Source organism: Lontra canadensis, unplaced genomic scaffold (assembly GCF_010015895.1).
Source record: "Lontra canadensis isolate GAN:19392208 unplaced genomic scaffold, GSC_riverotter_1.0 scaffold16, whole genome shotgun sequence".
NCBI lineage: Eukaryota > Metazoa > Chordata > Mammalia > Carnivora > Mustelidae > Lontra > Lontra canadensis.
Window position 1 is genome coordinate 17851789 of NW_022631010.1, and position 27728 is coordinate 17879516.

Sequence of the window (27728 nt, forward strand, 5' to 3'; positions counted from 1 at the left end):
ATTAGACAGTAGATCTAAAATCTACAAAAGTGAGGTGCATTTATTTAAAATTAGCTCCACAATGTAGTGCAACTATTTCCAGCACTCATTATTATTAATGTCTATAATTGATGGCTGAAAATAGAACCCTCAAAGGAGAATAATGTCCAAAATCATATTCACATAAATTGTGAACTGCTCAGCCTAGGAGCATGCTAGAAAGATGCTCCACACATTTTGACTTCTTTTCTCAATTCAACTCTAGACTGCATTTAATTAACTTCCTTAAGGTTTTAAACTGCCTCCCCTGTTTAACAGACATGGCAATTTTTATGTACAGCAATATTCTATGTGTAGAAGGGTGTGGGAAGCAGATACAAACCTTCTGATTTAATCCACTGGAATTCTATGGGAAATGAGCTCAAGATGCTTCAGGGGGAAACCCTATATTGGCTTTAGCTGTTTCTAATAAAAGAGATTGTGATGTGTCTTTAAGTGTTTTTGAGTGTATATGTAAGCCAGGAAGGGAAAACAAGAATATGGAATGAGCACAGCAGAGAAAATACACCCTTAAAATAGGGCTGCTGCTCTTTATACAGAACAGAGATTTGGAAGAATCAAGTACTTGACTCACCAAGTCGAGTTGACTCATTCTTAATAGCCAATTTTCTTTTTTTTAATATAAGAAATTAACATTATTATAAATACATTTCTGTGTTGCTATTCCCAGAATGTGTCTCATTTAAAAACATGGATGGTTGATGATCATCCTTGAGCCAATCAGTCTTCTTCTCGCCGGTTTCATGGTCTGATACAAATTGAGGGGTGTCTGGTATGTGCAGAAAACTGTGTTACATTTCTAGTGCCTTCCATTTCCACATACCTTGGTAACTCCCACAAAGTCTCTGGTCTATGGGTTCCTTATTCACATGGGGGGACTGGAATTAAATTGGGCCCTTCAGAACACAGAATTCAATGACACTATAATATAGAAACTTACCTGTAAAGGTATATTGGATCTTGTCTTCATCACTTACTATCATCAGGCAGAACTCTTCACTGTTATTTAAACACGGTCTGTATTTTCCAATGTATTTATACCTTTGCTGAAATCCAAATCCCATTCCCATCCATCAAGTACTTCTCCATTTCTTCAGGCCAAGATCAAATCCCAAAGCTCTCATTGCCTTATCCATTGGCCCAGTTAGATTCACCTCTCTCCCCTTTGTGCTCAGCTTTTCCTGTATGCATTTCTTGAATCTCATCACATACAAGTCCGTCCATTCAGTAATCTTTTTTATTAGCAACTCTGTACTTGACCAGGAATTTTTCAGTGATTATGATTTTATCTAATTCTTTATATCCCTGAAGACTGTCACATAATAATAAACATCTGTTGAATTGAACTGAATAGTTTTATAGATTTCTTTGCTTAGTTAAAAATTACATTTTGTGATAGCCAGCCTCAAAGATGGCACCAGTGATCCTCACCTTCTCATAGCCATGCCCTTGTGTAGTCATTTCCCGTTCTGAATCAAGGCTGACCTGTGGGCCAAAAGAATATGGTAGAAGTGATGACGAGTGACCTCTTGGGCTAGGTCATAAGAGGCACTGCAGTTTCTGTTTGGCCTTTTGGATCTTTCACTCTGGAGGAAGCTAGACACCATGCCATTAAGACATTCAAATAACCCTGTTGTAGAGAGGAACGGGGGCCCCCTGTCAATAGCCAACACCAACTTGTCAGCCATGTGAGTGTCACCTTGGAAACAAATCCTCTAATCCTTGCTAGTCCATCAGATGATTGCAGCCCCAGTATCTGCCTATAAGAGACCCCATGAGAGGCCCCAAGCCTCCTAGCCAAGCCATCTCCAAATTCCCATAGAAACTGAGAGGTAATAAATGATTATTGTTTCAAATTACTAAGTTGGGGAAATATTAGTTATATGGCAATAGATAGCTAATGCAAATTTCTTCCTCTTTTCTCTTCCTATGGGAGGCATCATGAGAGTAAGGTATAGGTCTGCCATTGAAATCTTATCTACTATTTTCTATCAATATTAATCATGTTATTAATAAATAATTGGTGTCCATATACTATTGCTATATTAAAATATTAGCAGCATTGCTGTTATTAATTTTAATTAAACTTCAAATTATTATATGCAGTTAATATGTTAAAAAAGTCACCATATCATTGTTATATAATTATAATACTAGTGTTTTGATGGAATTTTTAAAACTAATTTTTAATACTAATTACTATTTTGTCTATTTGTAAAAAAAATCTTATTATCCCTATTTGCAGGATGAGGAAACTGAGGCTTATAATTGTTCATTTGTTCAAAGTCAAACAACTGGTAGGATACTGAGCTGTAATTCAAAACAGGATATGTCTTACACAGTAAAAAATGCGGGTCCTCATTGTGTAATCTGTGTGGCAATACTTAACACACACTGCTGTTACGAGAATGAAATAAATCTGTACGTTTCCTTGCAGGAGGCATAGAAGATACACATGCAACCAGTGCCATTTTCTCTCCCTTCCCTTCACAATGTGTCAGTGTTTCTGCTAGGGTGAGTCTAAGATGCACTCAGGACCCCAGGCCATTGGGCTTATCTACCATCAGCAGTGGGGAGGCAGACTGAGTGTCCCCACGCGGGAGGGACTCCTGGTTGTCCTCTGGGATTGCAAAACTCAGGTTTCTAGTCTATTTGTTGCAGAAAAAAACAGTGCTTCAACTCAATCACTTCTAGCTTTCTCAAACTCAGAATAGATACCTAATAATAGTAATGCTTTGCTTTTCATAGGACCATGGAGATTATAGAGCTCTTTCCTTTCTCTATGTGTGAGAGAATAAATGGAATTGACTCAGATGTGAATAATTGACTAGAAAGGGGAGTTGGAAAGTATTTGTAGCAACAGACCCCTTATAACTGACATACCTGAAAACCTCTATCTTCTGCAAAAGCAATCTCATTACAACCAATTAGAGGTCAGGGCTATATAGAACCAAGTCATAGGAGTCATTATCTATAGAATTTCCTCCCTTTTATTCATATCAAGGCATGAACTTTTCAAAGACATAAAATTCACCACATCAATCTACTGAGGCAGGGTTAGTGATGTGTGGTTGGCCAGAAAAAACATTCAGTTACCTGAATACGTATTTTAGTTTTAAAATAGTTTCTATAATTTTATTATAACTTGCAATGCTTCTTTTACTCATGTTACAAATTGCTTTCAGGGAATAAATGATGCATTTAAAGGGACTGAGCACCCATAGTAGCTGTGGAGAGTGGTTTGTGGAGTTAACCACTTAATGTGATCTGGCAATGGCCCCTTTGAGCTGATCAGTAAGAACAGCAATGCCAAATTATGGTAAACCTCAAGAGTTTTCAAGGAAGCAATATAGCTCTAATTGAGTAGAAGCTTAGCAAGTAGACCACAGCTATTTCTTTGTAGAAGGTCCAGTTGTGTACTAGAGAGATTGTGCCTGTGAAGATCGCCTTGTAAATGGAAACCAGAAGAATGGGGGCCCCCTGCATGTCTATTCTTGAGTCAGAAAGAAGGGGGCTTGGCCTGCATTTAATAAGAGTATCTGTTTTTCTTTGCAAAAATACTGTCTGTAGGCACCCATACGTACATGTTCTGTAGTTTCTCTTTACTAAGACTAAAGTTTTGATGGACACAGTTCTATCTTGAAGGAAAATCAAAACATCGAAGAAACACTTTCTAACAATTAAAGTTAAATGGCCAGTGTTTCCCAAAATCATTTAACCATAGGAGCCTTTTAAATACAATATTCGTTGATTTCCTCTGTGGTACTTGCTTGAGTAATCTGGTCTTTCAACAGAGAGAGAAAGCCTATCAGAGTGAAACACAGAAATCTTGTTGCATGGGATTCCTCTTCCTTTTTGTCAAGAGTGCTTGTCCCTCAACTTTTTCCTTAGCCCACTGCCCACAGTCCTGTAGGCCGAGTCTACACTGAACCACGTCCTGTCCTGAACCACGCCTTGTCATCACAAGAACTCTTCGAGGTATCTGATAAGTGGGCCCTGTGTTGTGCTTAGGTTCATGCCTGTTCTTTGGCCCATTGTTCCACTGATCTTCTTTCTCTTCCTTGCCACATTCTGTACCCATTACTTCTCAGCTTACCATGGCCCAGTCTTTTTCAACTTCTTTGAATTTCTGGAAACTTGGCTTGCTCAAAGCATTGGTAAAACAATGTTATTAGGTTATGTGTTGGTTTCTGAGCTGCTTCTGACTATAGACTCCTCACATTCCTCTTGGTTACAGAAACTCTGTTCTACCTCTGATGATGTGAAAAAGAGGCAGACCCTTATCTCCTAGCTGTTGTTCCTAGGACCCTGTTTAGACTTCTTAGAATTTGAGTCCTATGTAACTTTTGTGACACATGTAGCTCACCACTAACTGCTTGGTTTCTCACTCCAACCTCCCTAAACCTGCAGTTCACATTGAAAATGATCAGATACCTTAGAATCATCAGCCACTGAATGTTTTGGACCATCGGTTGTTGGGGTAAGGACCACCAAATAGGTCCTTACCCCAGCCTCATAAACTCATAGGACTAAAGAGTTTAAGAAAAAAACTTGTATATAATGTTTCATTAAATACCCCAGAGATCTGTCCAGGTTAATTTTCATGTCAAGGTTGGACAGTTTTCCTCATAGACTGTCAAGCCTCTTGTTTCTATAGAGCTGTGATGCATTCTGTTCTTTCATTTAAATGACGTAAACCTAGACTTCTTTTGTTTTAACTTAGCAACACTTAGACCTTTCTAATAAGGAACAAAGCAAACTATGAACTAAGAAGCAACCCATTGTCTTTAGTTTCTGAAAAATTATGTCACATTACAAAGGAAAAGGAGGAGGTTGTCTTTATGCTAATGTTGATATTTGCATTTCTCATCTTTCTAGGTAAAAAGTTTAATGTTTCCATCTTGTGGAGCCCTTAATTATATCATTAGCAAATGTGATGCAATAATTAAGCATCAATTGAGTTTTTTTCTGGATTACACACATTCTTGCATTCTGTTTTCACATCACGGTAACTTAACTTTGTGATTTATATTGGAAAGATGACTTTGGGTATTCATTTTACTTCATTATTCTTCAGCATTGTATTTCATCCACTTAGCTATTTCTGTGGCAATTGTGTTTTGATGAGAAGAGATTGCCCAGTGTAGCCACATCACAATAACTGTGAGATAAAATCCAGTGGGCCCAGCTAGCTTTTGATGAGTTCTTGGATCCCATCCACACAAAAGAAGCATATGAAAATAAAAATGATAAGCATCATTTTGCATTCAAAATTGTTCTGATTTAAAGAAGATTGAACTTTTAAAATAAATACATCAGGAAAATGGTGAACTTGCAGTCTGATTTTATTTGATAAAGCATTTGTAAAACGAAGAATTCTTCCCTAAAAGTCAGCTATTAATGTAAGAAGTACAATGGCAAGTCTAGACAGTTTGGGAACCTGCTCTGGATACTTAACACATACATACATATGAATATACATATACAAATATGTCTGTTTGGTGCATTTATATGTATATGCAAACATACATGTTTACATAAAAATATAGTTATGGATATGGCTATAGATATAGGTATATTTTTGCCTAAATTATTTCCTCATGTGTTTATTAAGTGTAACATTCGCCTCATTTCTTATCTCAGCTTAAATCTCAAATGTTAGAACAGACCTAATTTTTTTTTATCCCTCATCCTACAAAAACAAGCTCCTTACAATATATCTCTCCATGAAGAGATGAAATACAAACATATCTTGAGAAGAGGTAGAGCATTGGACTTAAGTACAAGACTATGGACCAGATTGCCTAAATTCATATTTCTTATATCATGTTAGTAAATTGAATCACACTGGCCCCAGTTCTAACCACTCCCTATATCTGCACCGTTGCTATTGTCTGAGACAGAGGAAAAATATGTCCTAATTCCTTGGCTTTTGCTTCAACGATTTGGCTTCTTTTGGCCAGTGAAAGGACACAGGAAATAATCCTATGTTATTTTCAAGGCTAGGCCTTGAGTGTTTTCACTCTCTCTTCTTACAGTTTTCCAACTAGCTTGAGAATATTCCCCAGGTAACTTGTTAGTCCAGAAAGGATAAGGAGAAACAGGTAAAGCCAAACTTAAATATACTCTCTCAGGGCATGCCATGGAAGACTTTAAAAAATGGGAAATGTTACCCATGTTGGTTAAATTGTAAGAGTACACACACACACACACACACACATTCACACATACACACACTAAGTCTGAATTTTTTTTGTTTTTGTCCTTATAAAGAGAAGTAAATTTTTTTTTCAACAGAAAATCTTCAGAATCCTTTTGAATTTTAATCTATAAAAGATTTTCATAGCATCATAAAACCTCATATTTGTATTTTACTTTTAAGTTTCTCAAAGCATTCCATCCTTGTGATCTCATTTTATCCTCATATCATCTTGGTGAGGTAGAATGGCTTTATCTGCATTTTACATGTTGGCCTTGATCGTGGCATGGCCTGCACTATGCTGTGAGAAAGTGAATGAGCTGAGCAAAAGGTAATATGTGAGAACAGAAGGAATATGAAGACAGCGGAAGATCAAAGACCCTGTGCCCACAGGAATCTGGGCAAAGTTTATCATCTTTTCAGGTGTCGGGATCCAGTCATGATGGTGGAGGGTTCAGTGTGAAAGGGAAGGCTTAGAATGATTATGGGAGGCCAAGGCAGTGGTCCTTGACTGGGTTTTATTGGAAGTTTTTAAGGGAGAGGTCATTTGCAATGTGTGCACCTGGACATCCAGCCCTAGAAAATTGAGATGGCAAAAATTAAACAAATGGGATCCATTTCAACCCATTCTCTTTCATAGAGCAGTGGGAATGGGGCTAGATTCAAAGAGATAAAATAGGAGGCCAAAACAAGAGGTAGAGGAATTAACAGAAATTAGGCAAGTGTGTTGGATTTGATTGGGGGAGAAGGTTGAAAAGGCACTGGACACTAGGGACCCGAGAGAAGAGCAAATGAGATGAGAGACCTGAAGCAAGTCTCTGTTTCCAGGGTTCCAGCTGCACAATCCAGCTCAAGAGTGATGCAGAACAAGATTCAACTCTTTCTTGATGTCATCCCCAAGTATTAAGGACCACTGTCAGGGGGAGCTTTGTGGCTTACTGATTCCAGCAGAGCCAGATCTATCCTGGTGGAGGCATCAAGAGTTATAAATTTTGAGAGTAATTAAATCCTTGGAAATTTCTCATTTAAACCCTCTTCTTTCAAAAATGATAAAATAGATAGAGGTTCTAAGGGAGTCTGTGATTTACTAATAATCAAGACCCAGAACTAATGACCCAAAAATCCAGATACTTTTTTAAAACCCAAACAATTTTACACTTTTTTGTTTGTTTTTGGAAGACACCAAAGAAATGGGCCAATGTTAGTTTACTTCTTCTCAAGTTCCCTTGCTTCTCCCATTAATGATAATTACCCCCCAAAAGCATCACATTAGTTGCCTTGCTGTCTTAAATGCCATAAATAATTCTTGTTTTAAATTCTATCATGACTCATTTTATTGCTTGCATATAAGAGATGGATGGATGGATGGGTGGCTGGATGGATAGATAGATAGACAGACAGACAGACAGACTTCCTGAACTGTAAGTGGTGGTTTGAACAGAGCACCTGTTCCAAAGTTGTATGGGGCATGGGCTACTCTCCAACTCCTCTACCCCAGGAGTTTGCTTCATCTCTCAAAAATGAACATCTGGCCTTACTTAACAAACTAGATGATATATTTTTAAATATGAAGATGGATTACCCAAAAGAATTTGACTAGAGATGAACTCTTTTCTGAAGCAGAGCTCTTTAGTGGGGTAAGCATTAGGACAGGTGACAGGAAAAGGAAGACTAGATTTTTATTTTGATCCTTTTCCTCACCACCTGGTGGCACCAAGTTCACCCTCTGACCTCTCTGGGCTACACTCTCCTTATTTATGAAATGGGGCCATTCATCACACCTCTACTCTGGACACCACAAGTGTAATAATGAATTACATGAGGTAATGAAAAATACCCTAACAACGAAACAGGGTTTTATGCTGATGCCAACTGGCCTCGTTCTTACGCATTTATCATCACCATTTCCCGATCCTTACCAACTGACGAGGTTAGAACAAGTTCAAAGAAGTCAGGGGCTCATTTCTGGAAGTTGACTCTAATGTGTTGTTTAAATAAAGTACAATTACCACTCTTCCTTAAATGTACAGTGCGAGCAGAGTAACATTTTTCCTATGAACAGTTTATGCCCATTCATGTTCATGTGTTGGTACAGTTATGTTGCTTCTATGTGATATTTTTCCCTCCAGGGCATTTGCTTTTGAAACAGCATGATAAAGTGACTTCTGCCAAATAAATAGGTCTGTTTACAATAGCTGAGAGTTAAGTGAATTTATGCAGGAGGCATTTTGGTGTTGCAGACCAGCTTAACTAGCTGAAAATCCATTAACTTCAAGGCTCCAGATGGATATTTAGGATAATTCATGAAGTACAAATGTAAAAGTCATGGTAGAATTTTCTTTGGCATATGCGTGGAATTTCTACCGTGGGCCCATTTAAAAAATCAATATCATAATAATTACATCAAAGCAAAAATAACAGTGCATTATGTGCATGATCAAAAAGCTGCAACTGAAAAGTCCAGCCACTCCAGAAAAATGAAATATATGTAATTAGTATCTGCAATTTTTTTTTAAAGATTTTATTTATTTGACAGAGATCACAAGTGGGCAGAGAGGCAAGCAGAGAGAGAGAGGAGGAAGCAGGCTCCCTGCAGAGCAGAGAGCCCGATGTGGGACTTGATCCCAGGATCCGCGAGATCATGACCTGAGCCGAAGGCAGAGGCTCAACCCACTGACCACCCAGGTGCCCCAGTATCTGCAATTTGCATTGTTCCCTGGCACCCCCGAATTTACTGACAAATCGTGCTGTAGCCTGTGTGAATTAGATCTCAGAAATGATTGTGGTTTCGTAGCATTTACATAGGAATATGAAGGGTCCTCTTTCAGTATTCACGGGTCTCCAGTCCTGCTTCACACACATAATCTCAACCCCACCCTCACAATCCACTTTATTTGGGTATTCTCTCTTGCCAACAGACAACTACCCCCCACCATCTGCCTGAAGATATTTGAGTGACAAAAATGTGCACTGCTTAAAGAGGAAATTTTACATGGCTTAAGAGAAAACCCTGAATAGGAGCATTAGAAGTTTTGCCAGTGCTGCCAACACAGAGACTGACAGACTCATTCAATGAACCAATCAACCAGGACCACATTTGGTGACACGATACAAAGCCCTATGAGGAGCCGGTCTGCCAAGCATCATGAGAGACACTAGGGTGGTATAATTACAAGATCTCTGCCGTGAGGAAGCTAATAACCCAGCAGGGAAACACCATGATCACATAAGATATCATCATTAGCCTATCAAACATCCCTCCTGCCTTCAGGTGCCTGAAGGCAGCATTCACTGAGCCCTCGTTCTATGCTTAGCACTCTACACAGAACACTGTTTATTCCCCGCGGCAGCCTGTGAGGTAAGTGACAACATACTTCCCATTTTACAGATATGAAAACTGAGCTTCCGTGAGGTTAAGTCACTTGCCCTGGGTAAGCAAGTGAACGGTGAGAGCTGCATTGTAAGCAGACACCAAGCCTCCACTGTCCACCTGCCATTGTGATATTTGCATAAGGGCTTATCTCTTCTGTCAAGGAAAATGTTGGAAACAGGAAATCTCTGTCTTACTTATCCTGTGCCCTCCATAAACCCTGCCATTGTTTGCAGAATGAATATGTACATTCCACTCAATATGTATTGAATGCCAGCTCTGTATTTTATACACAAAGACACATAAGAGGATCAGACAAATTATAAGGCAGTATCAAAGGCCTCATTAATGAACCAGGAAAGATGCCAGCAGCAGATTTTTTTTTTTTTATCAGAAATAGGATGAAGAAGAGAAATTTTTATGGGAAGCATAAAAGTATGTTGCAGGAAAATTATTTTATGGACACACCATCAAACAGTATTCTGATAATTACCCAGAACATTAGTAAGAGAGATCACACTTAATGGCACTCATTTACAGTGTAGTCTAATTGGCTAGTGAAACTACTGTTCTCAAAGTCAAGGTTTGGGGGATGTGCTCTGTTGAATAGTGTCCCTCCAACATTCACCTCTACCTAGAATCTCAAAATGTGACCTTATTTGGGATAGAGTGTTTGCAGCTATAATTAATTAAGATGAGCTCATACTGAATTAGAATGCGCCCTAAATACAATGACAGGTGTTCACATAAGAAGACTGTGTGAAGACCATGTGAGAAGGTACAGATCACCCACACTGAAGCGTTCAGGGGTGAGCAAGATAATTAACAATGCTGATTCCTAGACACCACTCCAGACCTATGAGTCATAATATTTGAGGGCAGTCAAGATTCATCACTTGTGGGGCACCTGGGTGGCTCAGTGGGTTAAGCCTCTGCCTTTGGCTCGGGTCATGGTCCCGGGGTCCTGGGATCAAGCCCTGCATCGGGCTCTTTGCTCAGCAGGGAGCCTGCTTCCTCCTCTCTCTCTCTGCCTGCCTCTCTGCCTACTTGTGATCTCTGTCTGTTAAATTAAAAAAAAAAAAAAAAGATTCATCACTTGTACTTGGAGGACTTACACTTACTGAAGTTTGAAAACTATGACTTTTGGAAATGTGAAGATATTATAGTGTAGTCACTCTCTCTACCTGGTGTCCTCCTCGGTCAAGGAGCTGAGTCGTACAAGATAATTTAACAAGAGATCATCTTACTTGTGGCAAAAACCTACTCTAAATGTGCAGAGGAGTGGAGGCCATTGTGAATGGGAGTGCCTTAGATAAGTGTGTTAGGAATTCAAAGTCTTATTTTGGCCCCCTACTTCAGTGGACACTGAATATCCTGGAGGTTTCGGTATCATCTGTCTAGTCTGCACACAGACCAAACCAGACTTTATTAAGAGTGACTGTACCATTTATTCAATTGTTCCTATGAGATAATTACATCACACACATCATCCCATTAAGTATTCTAGACAACACTTTGGTATCAGTCCATCACTAGTCCTATTTCACTGATGAAAATGCTGAGATTAGAGCAGTGAAGCAGTTCACTGGGAGCGACAAAGTAAGTACATGGCCAAGTCCATATACAAAATCTGGACTGTCTGGATTGAAGGCTCTTCTGTTGAACCTTTTCCATTCTACCCCAGGCCCCAGAAAAGAGAATCTTCTTTTTGTAAAAGCCACATGGATTTTCTAAAACAGCCTTGTCGATGGACTGAGTGGGCTTGAAGTCAAGTCATAGTGTAGACAGGCCATCTTTTCCAAGGGGCTCGATTTCTCACAGACGTTTAGGAAAAGCAATATTTTTTTACTCTAAAATAGGAACACATATATAATTGAGTAGAATTTTTTAAAAATTTATTATGATTTTAACATAAAAAGATGCATTTAAGGAAACTTTGCAATTGAGCAGAATTTTTCAGGCCCTCGTCAGTGAGCTGGGGTGGGGAAGACCCCCATTTAGAACTGTCAGCATTCTAAGCTACTTTATGGCAAATACTGAGAAGTCATCTCACAGGCTCCCTCATTGATTTAGCCCCACACTAAACGGCCTAGAACGTAATGGACATTTTATTAATTTGCTTTAATTAGTCCTTGTCCATTGGTTTCTACACTATTTGCCTCTCTAGTATGTTCTGCAAAATGGAGCCATAGATAGAAATTTATTTACTTTGTGGGGTAGTGATTTTCTCCAATCTGAACACCCTGACTTTTATTTCTACTGCGTTTACCCAGTGGGTGGCAATGGGAGTGTTGTTTCAGTCCATTTTGGCAGAGCAAAGTAATTTCCTGGTTGGGCACCAAAGGGGAAAAAAAAAAGGTCTTTCCACTGCTGAGCACCATTACAGTTTATGTAAGCCCATGACACATGCAGTCTAGAAAAATACTGTTAACCATTTCAGATCCACTGGCTAGAGAGGCACAGCTAAAGGTCAGAACTGCTGACTGACATAGAAAACTTATAGGCTGCTGCATGACTAGCCTGTATGGTAAACTAATATGGTAGCAGCAAAATCCTTGATATTCGGGGGGTCAGGGGGACACAGTTCCCTAAAAACCAGGACTTTGGTCAAAGTAGACCTCCAATGTCAGTGAAAAATGTATAACTTCTGCACATCCAGTTCCCCAAATATTTACCTTGAGACTTAAATACACTTTAAAATAATTGGTTTTCCAGAATACATGTACCATGTTTTGCAACTTGGACATTAAATTAAATGGAAAAAAATAGAATCCTGGTTAAAGTTTTTCAACAAACACATCATCAGTGGGTCTTCCCAAATACTTCTTACATCTGTCCACGAAATCAAATTTTGGCTTCACCTCTCCATCCTTCCCCAAAATATAACACAGAGAGCTAGTCTGTTTTTAATGTCTAGATCATCTAGTGACATTCATGCAACAAATCCCTGCTTCAGGTGGGAAGACGTGTGTGGACTTCTGACAATGTTATTGGAGGAATGTGTCTCTCTCTAAGCAATTGGTTTCTCTAAATTGTGCCAAAATGCCAATTATGCCCACACATCTTTGTCATTTGGGCACTTCCTCTCCTTCCATGGTTGGAAAGAACATTATCGGATACAACCATAATGTGGATAAAGCATCATTTTCCTGCTGAAAATGCAAACAAGATCTTTATTTTCACTGCTCTTAAATTTGACCTGTAACTGGCATTAGAAACATCAGGTGAAACCAGGAAACAGCCACAGCGGCATTTAGCATCACAGTTGCTGGAGCCAGATCAAGTTGGGAAAACAGATTTTTTAAAGGATTACAGCAGCAGCCATTATATAACAAGCCTCCGTATAACGGTGGGACATCTGTTGGCTATTTTCGGAAAGCCATCATTCTATCACCCTTATTAAAATAATCTTAGTGGATACTTGAGTTTTATTGTCCGTCTCTTTCCACATGCCCCCCAGGGATTAAAAATGTCGATACGCAGTTGACATTTGTATGTTCTTGTCTTCAGTGCCTTTTCCTTTTTCTTTGTGTTTGTTTTTGGTTGGTCGGTTACTCTTTCGTTGTTTTAATTGCTTTATTTCCCTTAAAAAGAAAAAAAAAAGGCTGTCTAGTAGGACACTAGAATAATAATATTTACGTTGCTGGCAGTGTTCTGATTGCCTTGAGATTCACATATGAAGCCAAAGGCCTCGGAATACAACACAGAAGTATTCCATAACCAGTAGGTCTTTCCTTTCCCTTCCCTGCCCCTGAGATTTTGATATTGTTAATGGATTTAGCTTTAAAATGCAGAGTTTAGGGACTTCTGGGTGGCTCAGTTGATTAAGCGTCTGCCTTTGGTTCAGGTCATGGTCCCTGGATGCTGGGATCAAGTCCCGCATTGAGCTCCTTGCTCAGCAGGGAGCCTCCTTCTCCCTCTGCCTGCTGCCTCCTTGCTTGTGCTCTCTCTCTCTCTCTCTCTGACAAATAAATAAATAAAATCTTGGAAAAAGATAAAATGTAGAGTTTAAAAGACTGAATTATACCTAAGACTATAGTATTTGAAGGATAAATACTTTTAGAAGTTCAAATATCTCTATTTGTGGTTACCAACACCTATCTATCTATCTATCTATCTATCTATCTATCTATCTCATGCAAAGGTACCAATATATCAAACATGCTGGCATTATGTCACTAAGTCGTGATTTTCTGGGGGGTCGCAGCCCCCATAAGGGGTATGGAACAGTGTGCCAGGGTGGGAGGGGGGGTTACTTGAAGCCACCACACAGCAGAGCCCATCTTTCTCGAGGATCAGGAAAGATTGGGAGGGGAAATGCTGTTTTTACATTTACCCAAGCTTGAACATTTTACACAGTCCATTAAACAGAAGACCATGTGACAAAACTTGAAATTAAATAAAATTTTGCAGGGGCTCCTTGGGCACTGACTCATGTCCCTGGGGTAGACTGAACAACCCTCAGGGGTTCTCTCTGATTCATATTTGATAAGGCCACTAGAAGTTGTGAGTTCAATTTTCAAAATATGAAGTGGATCGCAGCCTTATTTAAACCTGTCAGAGTGATGGCGATGTGGTTTAGAAAGATGGTGTGGAGAGTGGACATACCATGAAGGGGCAAAAGGAGGGAGTAAAGGCTACTTCTTAGAGAGAACCAGGAGCCAACACTTACACCTTTTTCTCAAATGGTCTTTCTTTTTGAGGTTCATAAGTCAGGGAGTTGTAATCAGGTCTTTGAAAGCCTGCTGGTCTGATGGGACAGTATGATTGAAACCTTTTTCAAGGTTTCAACCTTAAGCTGACTACATTGGCTGCTAGGTGGGAAGATAACTAAAGAGAAAGGTGATGTCTCCCCAGGGATTTATAGTCTAGTTGAGCACAAGTTCCTTTATCTGGCATTCAAAGAAAGAGTTGATATGAAATAGACACAAGTAGCTACAAATATAAAATAATAGTCCATGGTTGAGAGCAGTTAGCTCTCCAAGAGAAGACAGAGGGTGGTCAAGAGGAGACACACAGATGAAACCCTCTTTTCTCCTCCCCTCTCTCTCTCATACACTCCATGAAACACCCGCCCACACATGTACCCCCACCACAAATGCACCCATCACTGCTGCCAACACCCAGCCCTCAGAGGCATTTTTTTAAGATAGAATCACTTTGGTTTGCTGTTTCTTATCGTATGAGCCTCAAACCTCTGGAAAATGACTCAAGAGTGATTGTTCTCTCGGGCTTTGCCTTTGAACACAAAGATTCTTTCTTGTGGGAGTGGGAGGGACACCAGCTTGAGAAAAACAGCTTTTGTCCTCACAAAATGCTCTTTCAGATGATATGTTAATGAGATTCCTTTGAACTGTAAATGATATCTGCACGTGTGTCAGATGCTAATGGAAATGTTGAGAAGATGAGAATCGCGGGCTGGTTTGCAAAGTTATGTGGTGGCCCCCATCCGTTGAGCATTGAGATCAGGTTTTCGGACCCACCTTGTGACTTGGCACAGCATTCCAGGTTTTGAGGAGAGATATTTATTTATTTTTAAGGTCATGATTTGTGGGCTTTAGAAAGCACTGTCTTCTGTGGGCAACCTCATAAGCAGCAATGAATGACAATTCTTCCTTGAAATTTTTAATTACTGTGACAAAAAAGAAGAGTAATTACTAACTTTTGTCACTGAACCACCTCTACAGATGTTCTTAATCAAAGAAAAGAAAAAGGAACCAGAGTGTTCTCAGAAGCTGGGGTATGGAATATACAATAGGGGATTGCAGCTGGGTTAGCTGGGTTGACACAAAGCTGCATGAGTACTTGATAAACAATAGCTCCATCATCAGAAGGGTAATTTAATGTCACAGATGAGACTGTGAAGATCTTGGAGTCAAAAGACCTATTCCTGGCACTGCCTTCTCAGTTGAAGGGTGCTGAGGGCACCATGAGAATGAGAGAAAAATGTGGGAAGGAGATCTAGACCTTAACTGAATTAGAAACTGACTTATATTAAATTAACCTTTGATAGATTGAATACTGAGAAGATAAGTTGGTATTTGACCAACTATCTTCTCAATTTCTTCTTGATTTGGGTTCTCCCTAAAGCAGACCCTGAAACAAGGACTCAAGGGCAGGTAGATTATCTGTGGATGAAGGAGGGGTAAAGAAGGTGAGCACAGGGCCTGCAATCCAATTAGCACCCTGAGCAACCAGAATTCTATCCCCCTGGAGAACCCTGGTCTTTCCCTCCCATGGGCAATGAAATAGGTAGGGGTCTTTAAATATCAACTCCTGCCAGTCTTTGATCTAGAGCTTGTGGGTGGGAGGCATTAATTCTTCAAACTCCCAGTGAACTAGGTATGTGGTCAGAATCTTCTAGCACTAAGAACACCTTCAGGCACAGATGCTTAGGCATTCTCTGTCTTCTACTAACTACTAAGACCTCCTGAAGGGATATGGAAAGGGCATCATGGTGCCTGCCAACTACACCTCACCTCTCAACTACACCTCACCTCTCTTTACCACATGGACTCTCTTTATCTTTTATGGATTTGTTAAAACCCTTCTAAGTAACTCACCTCTTACACAATAGGAAATTGATTACTCTCTCTCTCTCTCTTTTTTTTTTTTAAGGTTTATTTATTTATTTGATAGAGAGAGATCAAGAGAGGGAACACAAGTTGGGGGAGTGGGAGGGAGAAGCAGGCTTCCTGCCAAGCAGGGACCCCGAAGTGGGGCTCGATCCCAGGACCCTGGGATCATGACCTGAGCTGAAGGCAGATGCTTAAGGACTGAGCCACTCAGGCACCCTGGAAATTGATTACTCTTATAAAAAAGAATACACCTAGCATTAGAAATAAGGACTGTATCTATGGAAATATGTCTCAGCTCTGGGTGGCTTCAGCCATATGAAGACGGACTTTACCTTGAATTGTTATGGCTGTTATGCCACCTTGTCCCTGTGTCCTCACGTGGTCTTCCCTCTGTATGTGTTGCTGTCCTAATATCTTCTTCTTATGAGGACCCTAGTCATATTGGATTAGATCCCACCCAACCTAATGATCTCATTCTACTTTGCTTACCTCTTTAAAGACTAAGTCCAAATGCAGTCATATGCTGAGGTCTTGGGGGTTAAGACTTCAACACATGGATTGCAATGGGGCACAATTCAGCACGTAATTTGATGGCCCTTCAGAATTGCATCAGATTGAGGGAAGGGGTCTGAGCCTTTGGACCTGCTGCATGAGTCAGTCCCTGGGTGCAGGCTGGCTTCAGAAAGAGGATCAGCGCAGATGAGATGCTCTCCCTGGCAGAGGACAGTCCTCTGTGAATATCTTCTCAGAGCTGTTAGCCACCAGCACCTCCAGCAACGGGAAGAATGACTGTTCTCATCCTGAAAGGAAGGAGCAGATGTGAATAGCACAGCACAGCACTCTAATTGTAAAAAGGAAACCTGTCTTTTATCTTCCACTAGCATTTTCACCCAATATCTCCTAGGATCATTCCTTTGGTAACAAAGGCATGCTATTCTAGCATATAGAACTAAGCCCTTCTCTGCCTGTGTTTTTTCTATACTAAACATATGGAGCAGCTTCAAGGACCATGACAGATGTGTCATTTGCAAGGGTGTCCGTTTTGACTGATATGAAGCCGACTTGGAAATTAACTTGCACAAATGAGCCTCCAACTCAAATCAAAATAACTCGGGTTCTTCTGCTATGTGGCCACTTTTTTCATAGAGTTGAAGAAAAGTCAAAAAGAGCAATTTATCAAAACAAAATAAGAAAACTGAATCGTGCTGCCACAGAGAATGACAGATGAACTGAGTTTGCCAAAAAGCCCCCCCAAAATAAAGGATCCTTTTTATGCATGCAGAAGCAATTTCAAAATGCAAAAATGCCCTTTGAGTGTTTGTGGATTATAAATGTTCTCCAACTCATCCAAAAGTCTCTGGGAACATGGAGAACAAAATTTTCCCATTCTGTGACATGGAGCTTGAAATACTAGCTTCTGAGGTGGAGTGCACAAATATGAATGAACTTAATATCTTCAAGAACCAGAAGAATCATATTCGGTGACATTTGACAACAATATTAAAATATCAGAGCAGAGACTCCTAGAGGGTCTTGTGAAATCTTCTTTATTACTGCAGCTCAACTGTTCATTTACCCTTTTTTTTCTTGCTCTTCCCTTTCTCTGGCTGATGCAGTCAGACACACACACAAAAATAGCTATTTTCCATATAATGTGGGCCATTTTGGTAAATGTTTCTTTTAAGATAGAATTCCTCAGCAAAGTTGAAACCGAAATGAAATGCCTTTCAGCATACCAGTCGGAAGAAACACCTCCAATGTTCTCTGCCTGGCTCAGACTTTTCCCTGATCTGTTTGAAAAGATCAGGGTAGAAATAAAGGACTCACCAAGTGAATGGTGATTATATCCACATACCCGCACTTTGCTAGCTGTTTCAGGCACCCCATGAATAATAACTTTATGAATAAACAACCAATGTTTGTGGAGCACTTCCTAGAGGTCAGACTCTTTGCCAAGCACTTTAGCTCAAATATCTCCTGTGGTCATTATAGCCAACTATGGCAGATGGGATTCTAAGAGTCTTCCAAGAGCCCAGTGTCTGGGATGCACACACCTTCTCCCAGTTCTTCAAACAAAAACAAGGTACTGCTGGGAAGGGATTTTGCCGGTGTCATTAAAAGATCCCAAATCAGCTGAGCTTAAGATAGGGAGACTCTCCAGGTGGCCCTGACCTAATCCTAGAAGCTCTTTAAATCTGAGAGGTCAAATATGAAGGACGTCAGAGATTTAAAATCAAGGATTTGATATGCTTTTGCGGGATTGAAAATGGAGGGGGACCCCTGGCAAGTCAACAACTTGAACCTAAAAGAGCCTGGAAGAAGACCCAGCCCCAGGGGGAAAGTGCAGCACAGCTAACACCTTGATTGCAGCTTTAGAGACAGTGAGCAGAGGTCTCAACACCATTGGCCTGGATTTGGACCTACCTACTGAAGCTGTGAGATCCTGAAACTTTGTGGCTTTAAGCCACTAAGGTCCCAGTAATTTGATATGTAGCATCAGAGCACAAATACACTGCGAAAAGGGCAGATTGGTCTCCCTTGTTCCACCTATGGGGAGAGGGGGGACTAGCACCCAGACATCCCAGCTTCTTGGCTTTGTTCTTTAATTAATCAGCATTGACCTTGTCCCTTTGTTTTTCCGAGTAACCTTGATTGACTCATAGCACTAAGCAAGCTCAATGGCGCTGGTCTTCTAACCTCCCTCAAAATCTATCCTTCTACATAGATTTTGAGGCTTAAGCCCTGACATTTAACTCATTTACTAGCAGCGGCCACTATTTGGTGAGGATACCCCCATATCCAAGCCTGCATAGTGAAGCTGTTGGATTATCTTTCAGGAAGCCTGAGACTTCACCCCCATTGCCCATCCGGCTGCATTTACACAGGATCACCATCCATCAGCTCTTAGTTAAAGTGGTATTTGCATGCACACCAGATCTTTGAATGTTTGTCATTTGTCACTGGGGAAGCAAATTACATTCATCAGAATCCATTCATTCTCCCAGTCTCACTGAACACAGGATAATCTTGGCTGTGTCAGCTGTCCTAGGACTGGTAGCCATGAAAAATGGAGGTCAGCTATAGATGTTCTAAACCTGCTTCGCTGTGTAACCCTTTTCAGGGGCAGTAGATATGATGCTGAAAAGATTAATAGGACTTATGTCATCATGTTTATGGGGCATAAAACCCCTAACTGTGGATTAATAGATATGTTGGTGAAAGAAATACATCTTTACTCCTTTTTGCTTTGATGGGTGAGCTACAGTTGACATCAGTGGAAAGATATAGAGAGATTGCCTTTAGAAGGTCAGCTTTTAAAGGACTTTTTTGACCTCGAAGTCAATGAAAATAGATTTTTGATTGTTGACCAAGACAACTGCACCAGGAGACTTCCAACCTTTAAAAAGATTCTTACTGCAGTATAACATACAGAAAAGTACACAGATTCTAAGTGCACTGCTTGTCAAATTTCACAAACTGAACACATCCATGGAACCAGCACCCAGATCAAAAACCCAGCATCCCACACACTCGCCTTGGTCCCTTTTCACCAACCTGCAGCCCAGAGTAATTGCTGTACCAACTTCTAACACCACAGATGATTTTGACTATTTAGCTAACATTTTTGAACTTTAGAAAAATAATGTGTATCTTTTCTTTCTGGATTATTTTCCTCAATATTCTGTTTGTTCATATTTTTGGGTGTAGTTGCAAACTTTCTATTCTCATTCATTTGTAATATCCCTTTGCACAGATAGATCACAATTATTTATCCATTCTACCATTTTAGGCATTTAAGTAGCTTCAAATTTGAAGATATTACTAATAGTGCTGCTATGAATATTGTAATATGTGTCCTTTGACATATCATATATATGTGAACATATACACATATTCTATTGGGTGTTTACCTAAGGGTAAAATTGTTGCTTTTAAGGATATGCACAAATTTAGCTAACTTAGTAAATACTGTGAGATTATTTTCCAAAGTGGTTGCACCAATTTTTACTCCCAAAAACAGTAGATGAAAGTTTTGGTTAATTCACAATATCAATACCTGATATTGTCTTTTTATTAAAAAAAAAAAGAAAGAAAGAAAGAAAGAAAGAAAAGCCCTTTTAACTTTTATTATATTGTAGCTTACAGGTAGCATCATTGTTTCTATTTTGAAACTAATAAGCACCCTCTATGAAAACATCAGTACCCAGTTGAAGAAGCATTGTGCTCAACATAATATCATTGGATAATATGACAGTTGGTAACAGATGCCTTGTGTGCTTTATGTAGCTCCTTTCTTCTTTGCAAAAGCACTCAGGCTTCTCTGTAATTCCGTTCTCAGGTCCTCTGGCAAACATAAAGGAAAGTCTATCTTTTAAAAAAAATTATTTGCTTCTGGAACTAAACACCCTTGAAAACTATCTGCCATATAGTTATATTTCAGTGAGGTCTGTTAGCTTAAGCATACGCTCTGCCAGTATTTACAGAGCTAGCTCCCATGATGCATCAGGCCCTACACTAAGCATAGGTAGAACAAAATTGAGCACTGCCCAGTTCGTCATAGGGTTCTAGTATAAGTTATAATGAGGATTACAGTGAAGTCGTTAATTCCTAAAAGCATTAATGTTGCCTTTTGTATTATTTACAATTATGTTTTAGCCTGAGGACCCATCTGAGTTTACTAACTTGTTCATAAAAAAAAAAAAAAAAAAAAGTATAAGTCATTTGAAGTACACAGAGTTGCTTTGACTACAAAACTGTGTATGTACCCTTTAGGAAGTTCACCAGGAAGATGGGCTGGAACCAGTAAAAGTTCACCTGGAACTTGAGTAACCTTGACAGGTTATACACTTGTAACAAGGAATACTGATTATTATGATTTTTTTTTTGCCCTTCATTGTACATGTTATTCCATGAAATGTTATTAAAGATTACACCAATTGGGGTTTAATCAAGGAAGCAGAACCTTGGGAGTGATATGGGATATAGGATTTAGGATAGGGATTAGATTGTATACAATTGTGGGAGAAACCGGGGAAGTAAATGTCAAGGGGATAGTTGACTGAGCAGAGAAAAGCCCTTCCTGAGGACCCAAGAGAGGGAGCTGGTGAAGGAGTTTGTGGAAGACCTTTGTCTCTGCAAGTGACGAGGCCTGGACTGTGTCAGCAGGGTGGGTGGTCAAGACGCAGGTCAAGAGGTGCCAAAGAGAAAGCTGGAAGCTAAGTTGGGGGAGGACAAGGACAAAGTGGAAACCATGAGAGCAGCCTGGAACCCACATGGACAAACCATGTATCTGTTTCCCATGTATCTGTTTCCCCCTGTATGGAACCCCAAAGCTGCTTGCCCCCCCCCCCACGATGGAACTTGTGCCCTTTGAAGCTGTGTGTGTGCCAAGACTAGACTCAGAGAACCTGAGGTAGGAGAAAGAGCAGGAGCTGGAAAAGCTGTGAGCCCAGCTCCTACCCCACCTCCAGCTGATTAGCAACAATGTACCCTACCTGCCTTGGGTCCTACCCTCCGCTGCCTAGTGCAAGGGCTGCAGCTGCTCTTCTGCCCTCAAAATCTCATGAAATTTCTCAGGGGCCAACCATTCAGAGAAGTCTCATTCCAGCTGAGCTAAGCTGACATAGCACAAAATTACCACAGAGATAGACAATCACTGAGATATTAAAAAAAAATTTTTTTTAAAGAAGAGAAAAGAAAGAAAAGAAAAGAAAGAAACATGATATAATTCAAACCTTTCTTTATAAAGACATGAAAGCTGGATCTCAGAGAGACTCAGGGCTTTGTCCAATGTCACAGAGCTAGTTACAGGCCTAGAAACTCAGTCCCATGTGTCTTCATGTGGGTGGTATCACAGAAAACACTGGATGTGAAGTTAAGATGCCTGCGATTTTGTAACTAATTATTTGGTCTTGAGGGGGAAAAAAAAAAGCACTCAGTTATGGATGCAGGTTTTCTTTTCTTTCTTTCTTTCTTTCTTTCTTTCTTTCTTTCGTTCTTTCTTTCTTTCTTTCTTTCTTTCTTTTTTTTTTTTTTTGAATGCAGGTTTTCTTGTGAGAGAATGATACATGGACTAGGTCCAAGAAATTAGAAGTGCTCAGTTCCTATCTCTTAAATAAATGAGTAAATATAGTCTCTCAAGAACCACCATTTTATGGGACACCTGGGTGGCTCAATCAGTTAAGCATCCACCTTGGGCTCAGGTCATGATCTCAGGGTCCTGGGATCTAGTCCCATGTTGGGCTCCCTGCTCAGTGGGGAGTCTGCTTCTCCCTCTCCCTCTGCCCCTACCCACCCTGCTTGTGTGCTTGCTCTCACTCTCTCTCTCTCTGACAAACAAATAAAATCTTGAAAAAAAAAAAAAATTTAAATAATGAACAACCATTTTTCAAAATTGTTCTGTTGCCTAACATAAAAGAGAAATTGAAAATATGATCCTGAGCCTTAACTGTAAGGCATTCTTACATATTCTCAGGTAATTTATCCGGGGATAGTATGGATCACCAGGCTCTTTCCCCTTTACATAAATCAGATTTCTAACTTCTCAGCCATGTACCTAGTTGATTTTCTATGTTCTTCTTCTTGTTTTTTTTTTTTTCAAGATTTCATTTATTTATTTGACAGACAGAGATCACAAGAAGGCAGAGAGGCAGGCAGAGAGAGAGGAGGAAGCAGGCTACCAGCTGAGCAGAGAGCCCGATGCGGGGCTGGATCCCAGGACCTGGGATCATGATCTGAGCCGAAGGCAGAGGCTTTAACCCACTGAGCCACCCAGGTGCCCCTTTCTATGTTCTTCTTATCACCCCATTGTGGCTTCTACTTGATCTTGATCCATTCAGTCTGAGCCTTTCAAGAGAGATCACATGCTATATAACTGGAAAAGCAAGAATCCAAACAATGGGCAACAGGAAGAAACCAGAAGAATATCAGATTTCTGGCTATGTATTTCTGTTTTGTACACAACTCTACAATTTGGGCAGAGTTCAGTGGGAACAGCTGATCTCTGTTCCATGTGGCACCAGCCGGGGTAGCTCAAAAACCAGAAGGTGAATTCATCAAGATGCTACTCACTTTCAGTAAGGCTATTGGCTAGAACTTGAACAAATGGGTTCTCCATGTCGTCTCTCTGCTTCCTCATGGCGTGAAGATTGGGCACAAGAGCACCCCTCCCCAAAGGACCAGCCAGAAACTGTATCAAGTTTCGTGACATGGACTTGAAAGTCACATAGTATTTCTGCCAGAGTTCCAGACAAGCCTAGATTTAAGAGGAGGAATTATAGATCCCATTTCTCAACGAGAGGAGTATCAGCGTTACATTTTAAGAGAGACTGAGGGACGGGGTATCTCATTGCATGCCATCTTGGAAAATATCATCTACCACAAGCAGTGATCAATATCCATTATGAGTTTATAAACACAGAGCTTGTCAACTAATGGAGCTCTTTTCCAACAATAACCCCAGAGAGTAAGTGTATACACACATCTATAAATACATTCACATATGCATACGTGAAAGTACTTGGCAAGTGAGGGTTAATTCTTAGATTCGATCTGCTTCCAAGATATTTTCAGTGTGATGCCTCAGGGTCAGGGCAGGGAAATGGGCCACTCAATTAGTTTAAAATAAAAGTACTTTCCCCCCAGCATCCATCTACTCTCTGGGAAAATAAATCAGGCTGCTAAATTTTGGACTCATACTATTTCCATGGTAACAAAGCCTAAAACGCTAAAAGGTGGATTAAAATTCTTTACAATATTTAAGAAATCTGTATGTCGTTTCTGTGATGGTTGGAAGTTCACTTAACAGCAATGAGTAGCATTACTATCACTAACCCTCCCCCCTGCAAACAGACACACAGGCAACAGGAGTGTTTTTCAAAATCCCGTTAACTTATACTGAGTGACCATTAAGATAGGGAAACATGAGTAAAAATGAGACCGTCCAGTTTGGTCTCCTTAGATCTTCTTTGAATCAAATTTTCTTGTATTGATTTTGATCTCGATTAGGTAGCTTTAGAAATAATCTGACCATTTGAAACCTGGAGAAAAAGTCAACCATCATAGGTACAGAAATATGAATAATTATGGTGTTTGGGAATTACAAATGGTTTAATACAGCCAGAGAGAAGAATATGTCTAACACAGAGTCCTATTTTTGGTGTTAGGACTTTTAATTATAAAGAGAATTATTCAAATAATTATTATTTGAAAAATACGCAGGAAAGTATAGAAAATAATATACCACGTACTTACCCCCATAGTTAATAGCTTTTACTCATTTGCTAGATTTTTCTCAACTCTCTTTTCTGAAGTTCATGTGTGACATTTCTAGGTGTGTTTCTGTATATCGATGCTTATGAATGAATCCCTACACTTTTTTATCTTTGTGCTTTAAAAACTTGTACAAATGGCATTATAGAAAAGACATTTTTTGTGCCTAGTTTCTATTGCTCCATCATTGTGATTTTTATCTTTAGCTACAGGGCATAAACACACCATAAGGAGAGCAAAGACGAGCATTCAGTATTGCTCAGATAGCTAATCATTTATTCAACTAAATTTGTATTTCACCCGAAGAGTGAATTGATGGTGACAGCTTTTGCATTTGTAGAAAATGTTAATGATATGCAGAAAGGACTGGACACCAGAAACTCAAGTGAATATAGGGAAAAGAAAATAAGGTTTATTTGCAACCCTGTCCTTCCATATCTGAAGGCCAGATGCTTTCTCTTATAATCCACCCTTCGGGGGGAGGATTACTGGGGCTGCGTGGTATTTGGTGATGAGAGCGAAGAAGTCCAGCGACTGTCTGGGAGGCAGCCTATCTGGACCTGTGCAGAGATCAGGGAGCCACGTCTCTGAGCTTCCAACGGGGAGCCCTGACCATTCCTTGTGTCCTAGCCCTCCCTGCCCGACCATCCCTCTCCTGCTGGGCACTTTGAACTTGCCTAGTGTGAATCTGTTTTCCACAGGCTCAGAGAGCTGCAGGGCTAGGTGGATGACATCCATTTGGGTTCATTCATGTCCTGCCACATGTGCACCCCACTTCTATTCCCTGTTGCCCTGAGAAATGCCTAGCTTGATGTTCTATTCAATTACCAGTTGCCATTTGATAGATTGGGTAATTTTTAAGTTTTTGTAGATTGTTAAAATAGAGCGACTAAAGGGATGTTTATTTTAAAGACATGAAATGGGGTCACTGATTTAATTTAAGATATACGTGAGCAAGCTATTAGATACACTCCATCTCTCTTCTCTGTTTACTATACTACTCTCCAAAGGTCTCAAAGAAACACCTTATGTAGAGAAGCTCTCCCAAAACAGGAAAAAGGGACAACACACATGTTTTGCTTTTGAGGTGGCACTAACTTACTCAGTAATATCTACCAGGTTAAAGTTCGATTGACCTCATGTCGCTGTCAACTAATTATATTTTACTTCTGTTGCATTTCTGAGTATGTTAAGCTAAAAGCAAGTGACTTTCATGCAAATTAAACTGCAAGAAGCTTTTTAGGCTGTGTTCAAATACTAACAGGTTTGATAAATTTATTTGTCTAAGATGGATAGGACAAAGAGATCTTTGTTTACTGACATACTTTATTGTCATTCTGCTATACACCTCTCATATGGTTATTTTATAGGACATAAAGTCTAGGTATCCTGTCAGAATCTCCAATCTTATTTATAGCTTGCTGCAAAGTGGCTTATTGTCATTTATTATTTCCTATTTGATTTATATAACATCTTTCCACCAAAGAGTCCATGGGCTCATTTACATAAAGAATGCACACTCATACCCCAGCTGACACGTGCACTTGAACTTCACTCAACACTGTCACACAGTTAGCAGTAGAGTACCAACAATCTACAGGTGGCTTTTCCACCTGGTTTTAGCTCCAAAACCATGTTCTGGAATATTTCTGATATTCCAAGGTCACCATATTTCCTTTCACTTTGAGTATTTATTGTTTGCCTCTAGGTGGATCGGATCATCTTCTGTGTCTTCTTAGAAGTTGACTTCAAAATCTACAAAAAGAAGATGAGCGAGTTTTTCCCTGCAGGTGAGTAAAGAGATTTGTTTTCTTTGGAATTGAGGAGTGGAGTGGAGGCATCGGTTATATTCTATTTCATTTCCTAGCTTAAGGAAATGTTGCATATATGATCTCCATATACCAGTAACCTGTGTCAGCTTGTGTCATAATTTTCAAGAACCCAAGGAGGTGACAGGAAATCTAAGCCCATGACCTCTCTGTCCCAGGAGGTCATAGTGTTGTCTTGAGGAGATCAGTTCATCTCTTGAGTCTCATCTTCTCATATCAAAAGTGAGGGAATGGACCAAATGACTTCTAAAGACTTCCTCAGGCCCTTAATTACAGGATCTGTGATTTATTCCCCACACATCTAAGTTGTCCAAGCCTGTGCCTACTTTCCAATCCACCATGTTAAACAACTTTGTTGGAAATTGTGAGAAGTCCATTTATATTCATAGCCAGAATTCAAACATTTCCTATCTTCTCTACCTATCACCCCGATTTTCTCAGCCCAAATTGCAGTGAAGATAGCAGCTCTTCCTGGGCTGCAGAAGGTGCTCATTCATTATAATTCACATTTGAGAATGTAGGCAAAATCTCAGTTACTAAAGACCTTGTTTACGTTGATCGAATGTGTCATTAAATTTGGTTGACCTGGTTAATTGAATATTGCCCCCCATGTTCCTCTTCTGGGCTTATTTAATGCCTAGTTATTTTTATGGTGCCATTCAAGTCACATGCTCAAGGTGCTTTCCTCAGCCATGGTAAGAATGGCTTCCAGGAAATTTCAAGCTACTGTGAGCATTGTTGATGCCTGCCTTAGAGAGAGCTTTCTTTTGAGGTTTCCATATCCATGGAAGTCAAGAGGTTTTCCATGTACCCGGTGACTCTGGCAGGTGGGAGGGAGGGAGTGCAGCACATTCATCCTCTTGGCAGCTGGTCCAAGCCATCCAGTAAATGTAAATCCAGGATGCCCCACCTGAAGATCAGAGAAGGACACAGTAGCTGTCAAGAAGAGCCACAGGAAACGGCTAGAGACGTTCAACTTTGTGCTAACGTTCAAGGTGGACTAAGTTCCCCTGAGTCATGTGAAGTTCTGCTCTCTAGTTTTCTCATTGAAAGGTGAATCTGCTCACTGTATTTAATTGGAGCCTTTAACTACAGTATTTCCCTAACTAGGACATACTGTAAATTCAAAGAGACTCCCCATGTGATGAAGGAGAGGATTGTGATTGTGGCCTTTTTTTACCCCCATCCTTTGCCTTCTCCCTTCTCCTTTTTTTACCTTTAAAAGAAAATCTTTTTAAGCAACTCAGTAATTTATAGCATGTAAAGCACCTAGTGACTATTGAGTAAGTAGTTGTTAGTATGAGCTAAATTTAAAAATTTCTTCTCCCCATAACCCAGTGCCTCTTTTTCTGTTTCAATCTCTTTGTTTCATCCTTTCTCTTTATTTCCTATATAACCACAGTGAGCTGACCATGCCTGCATTTCTGTATTTTTAAAGTATT

General features: G+C 39.9%; 1 protein-coding gene across 1 annotated transcript in view; it reads left to right on the forward strand.

The window, feature by feature from the left end:
• MACROD2 (mono-ADP ribosylhydrolase 2) overlaps positions 1-27728 on the forward strand; it is a 1923023-nt gene that overhangs the window by 1727627 nt on the left and 167668 nt on the right. Inside the window, exon 9 of the mRNA XM_032859215.1 lies at positions 26166-26247. Within this exon, the coding sequence (XP_032715106.1) occupies positions 26166-26247 (82 nt within the window). The remainder of the gene's footprint in view (positions 1-26165; positions 26248-27728) is intronic.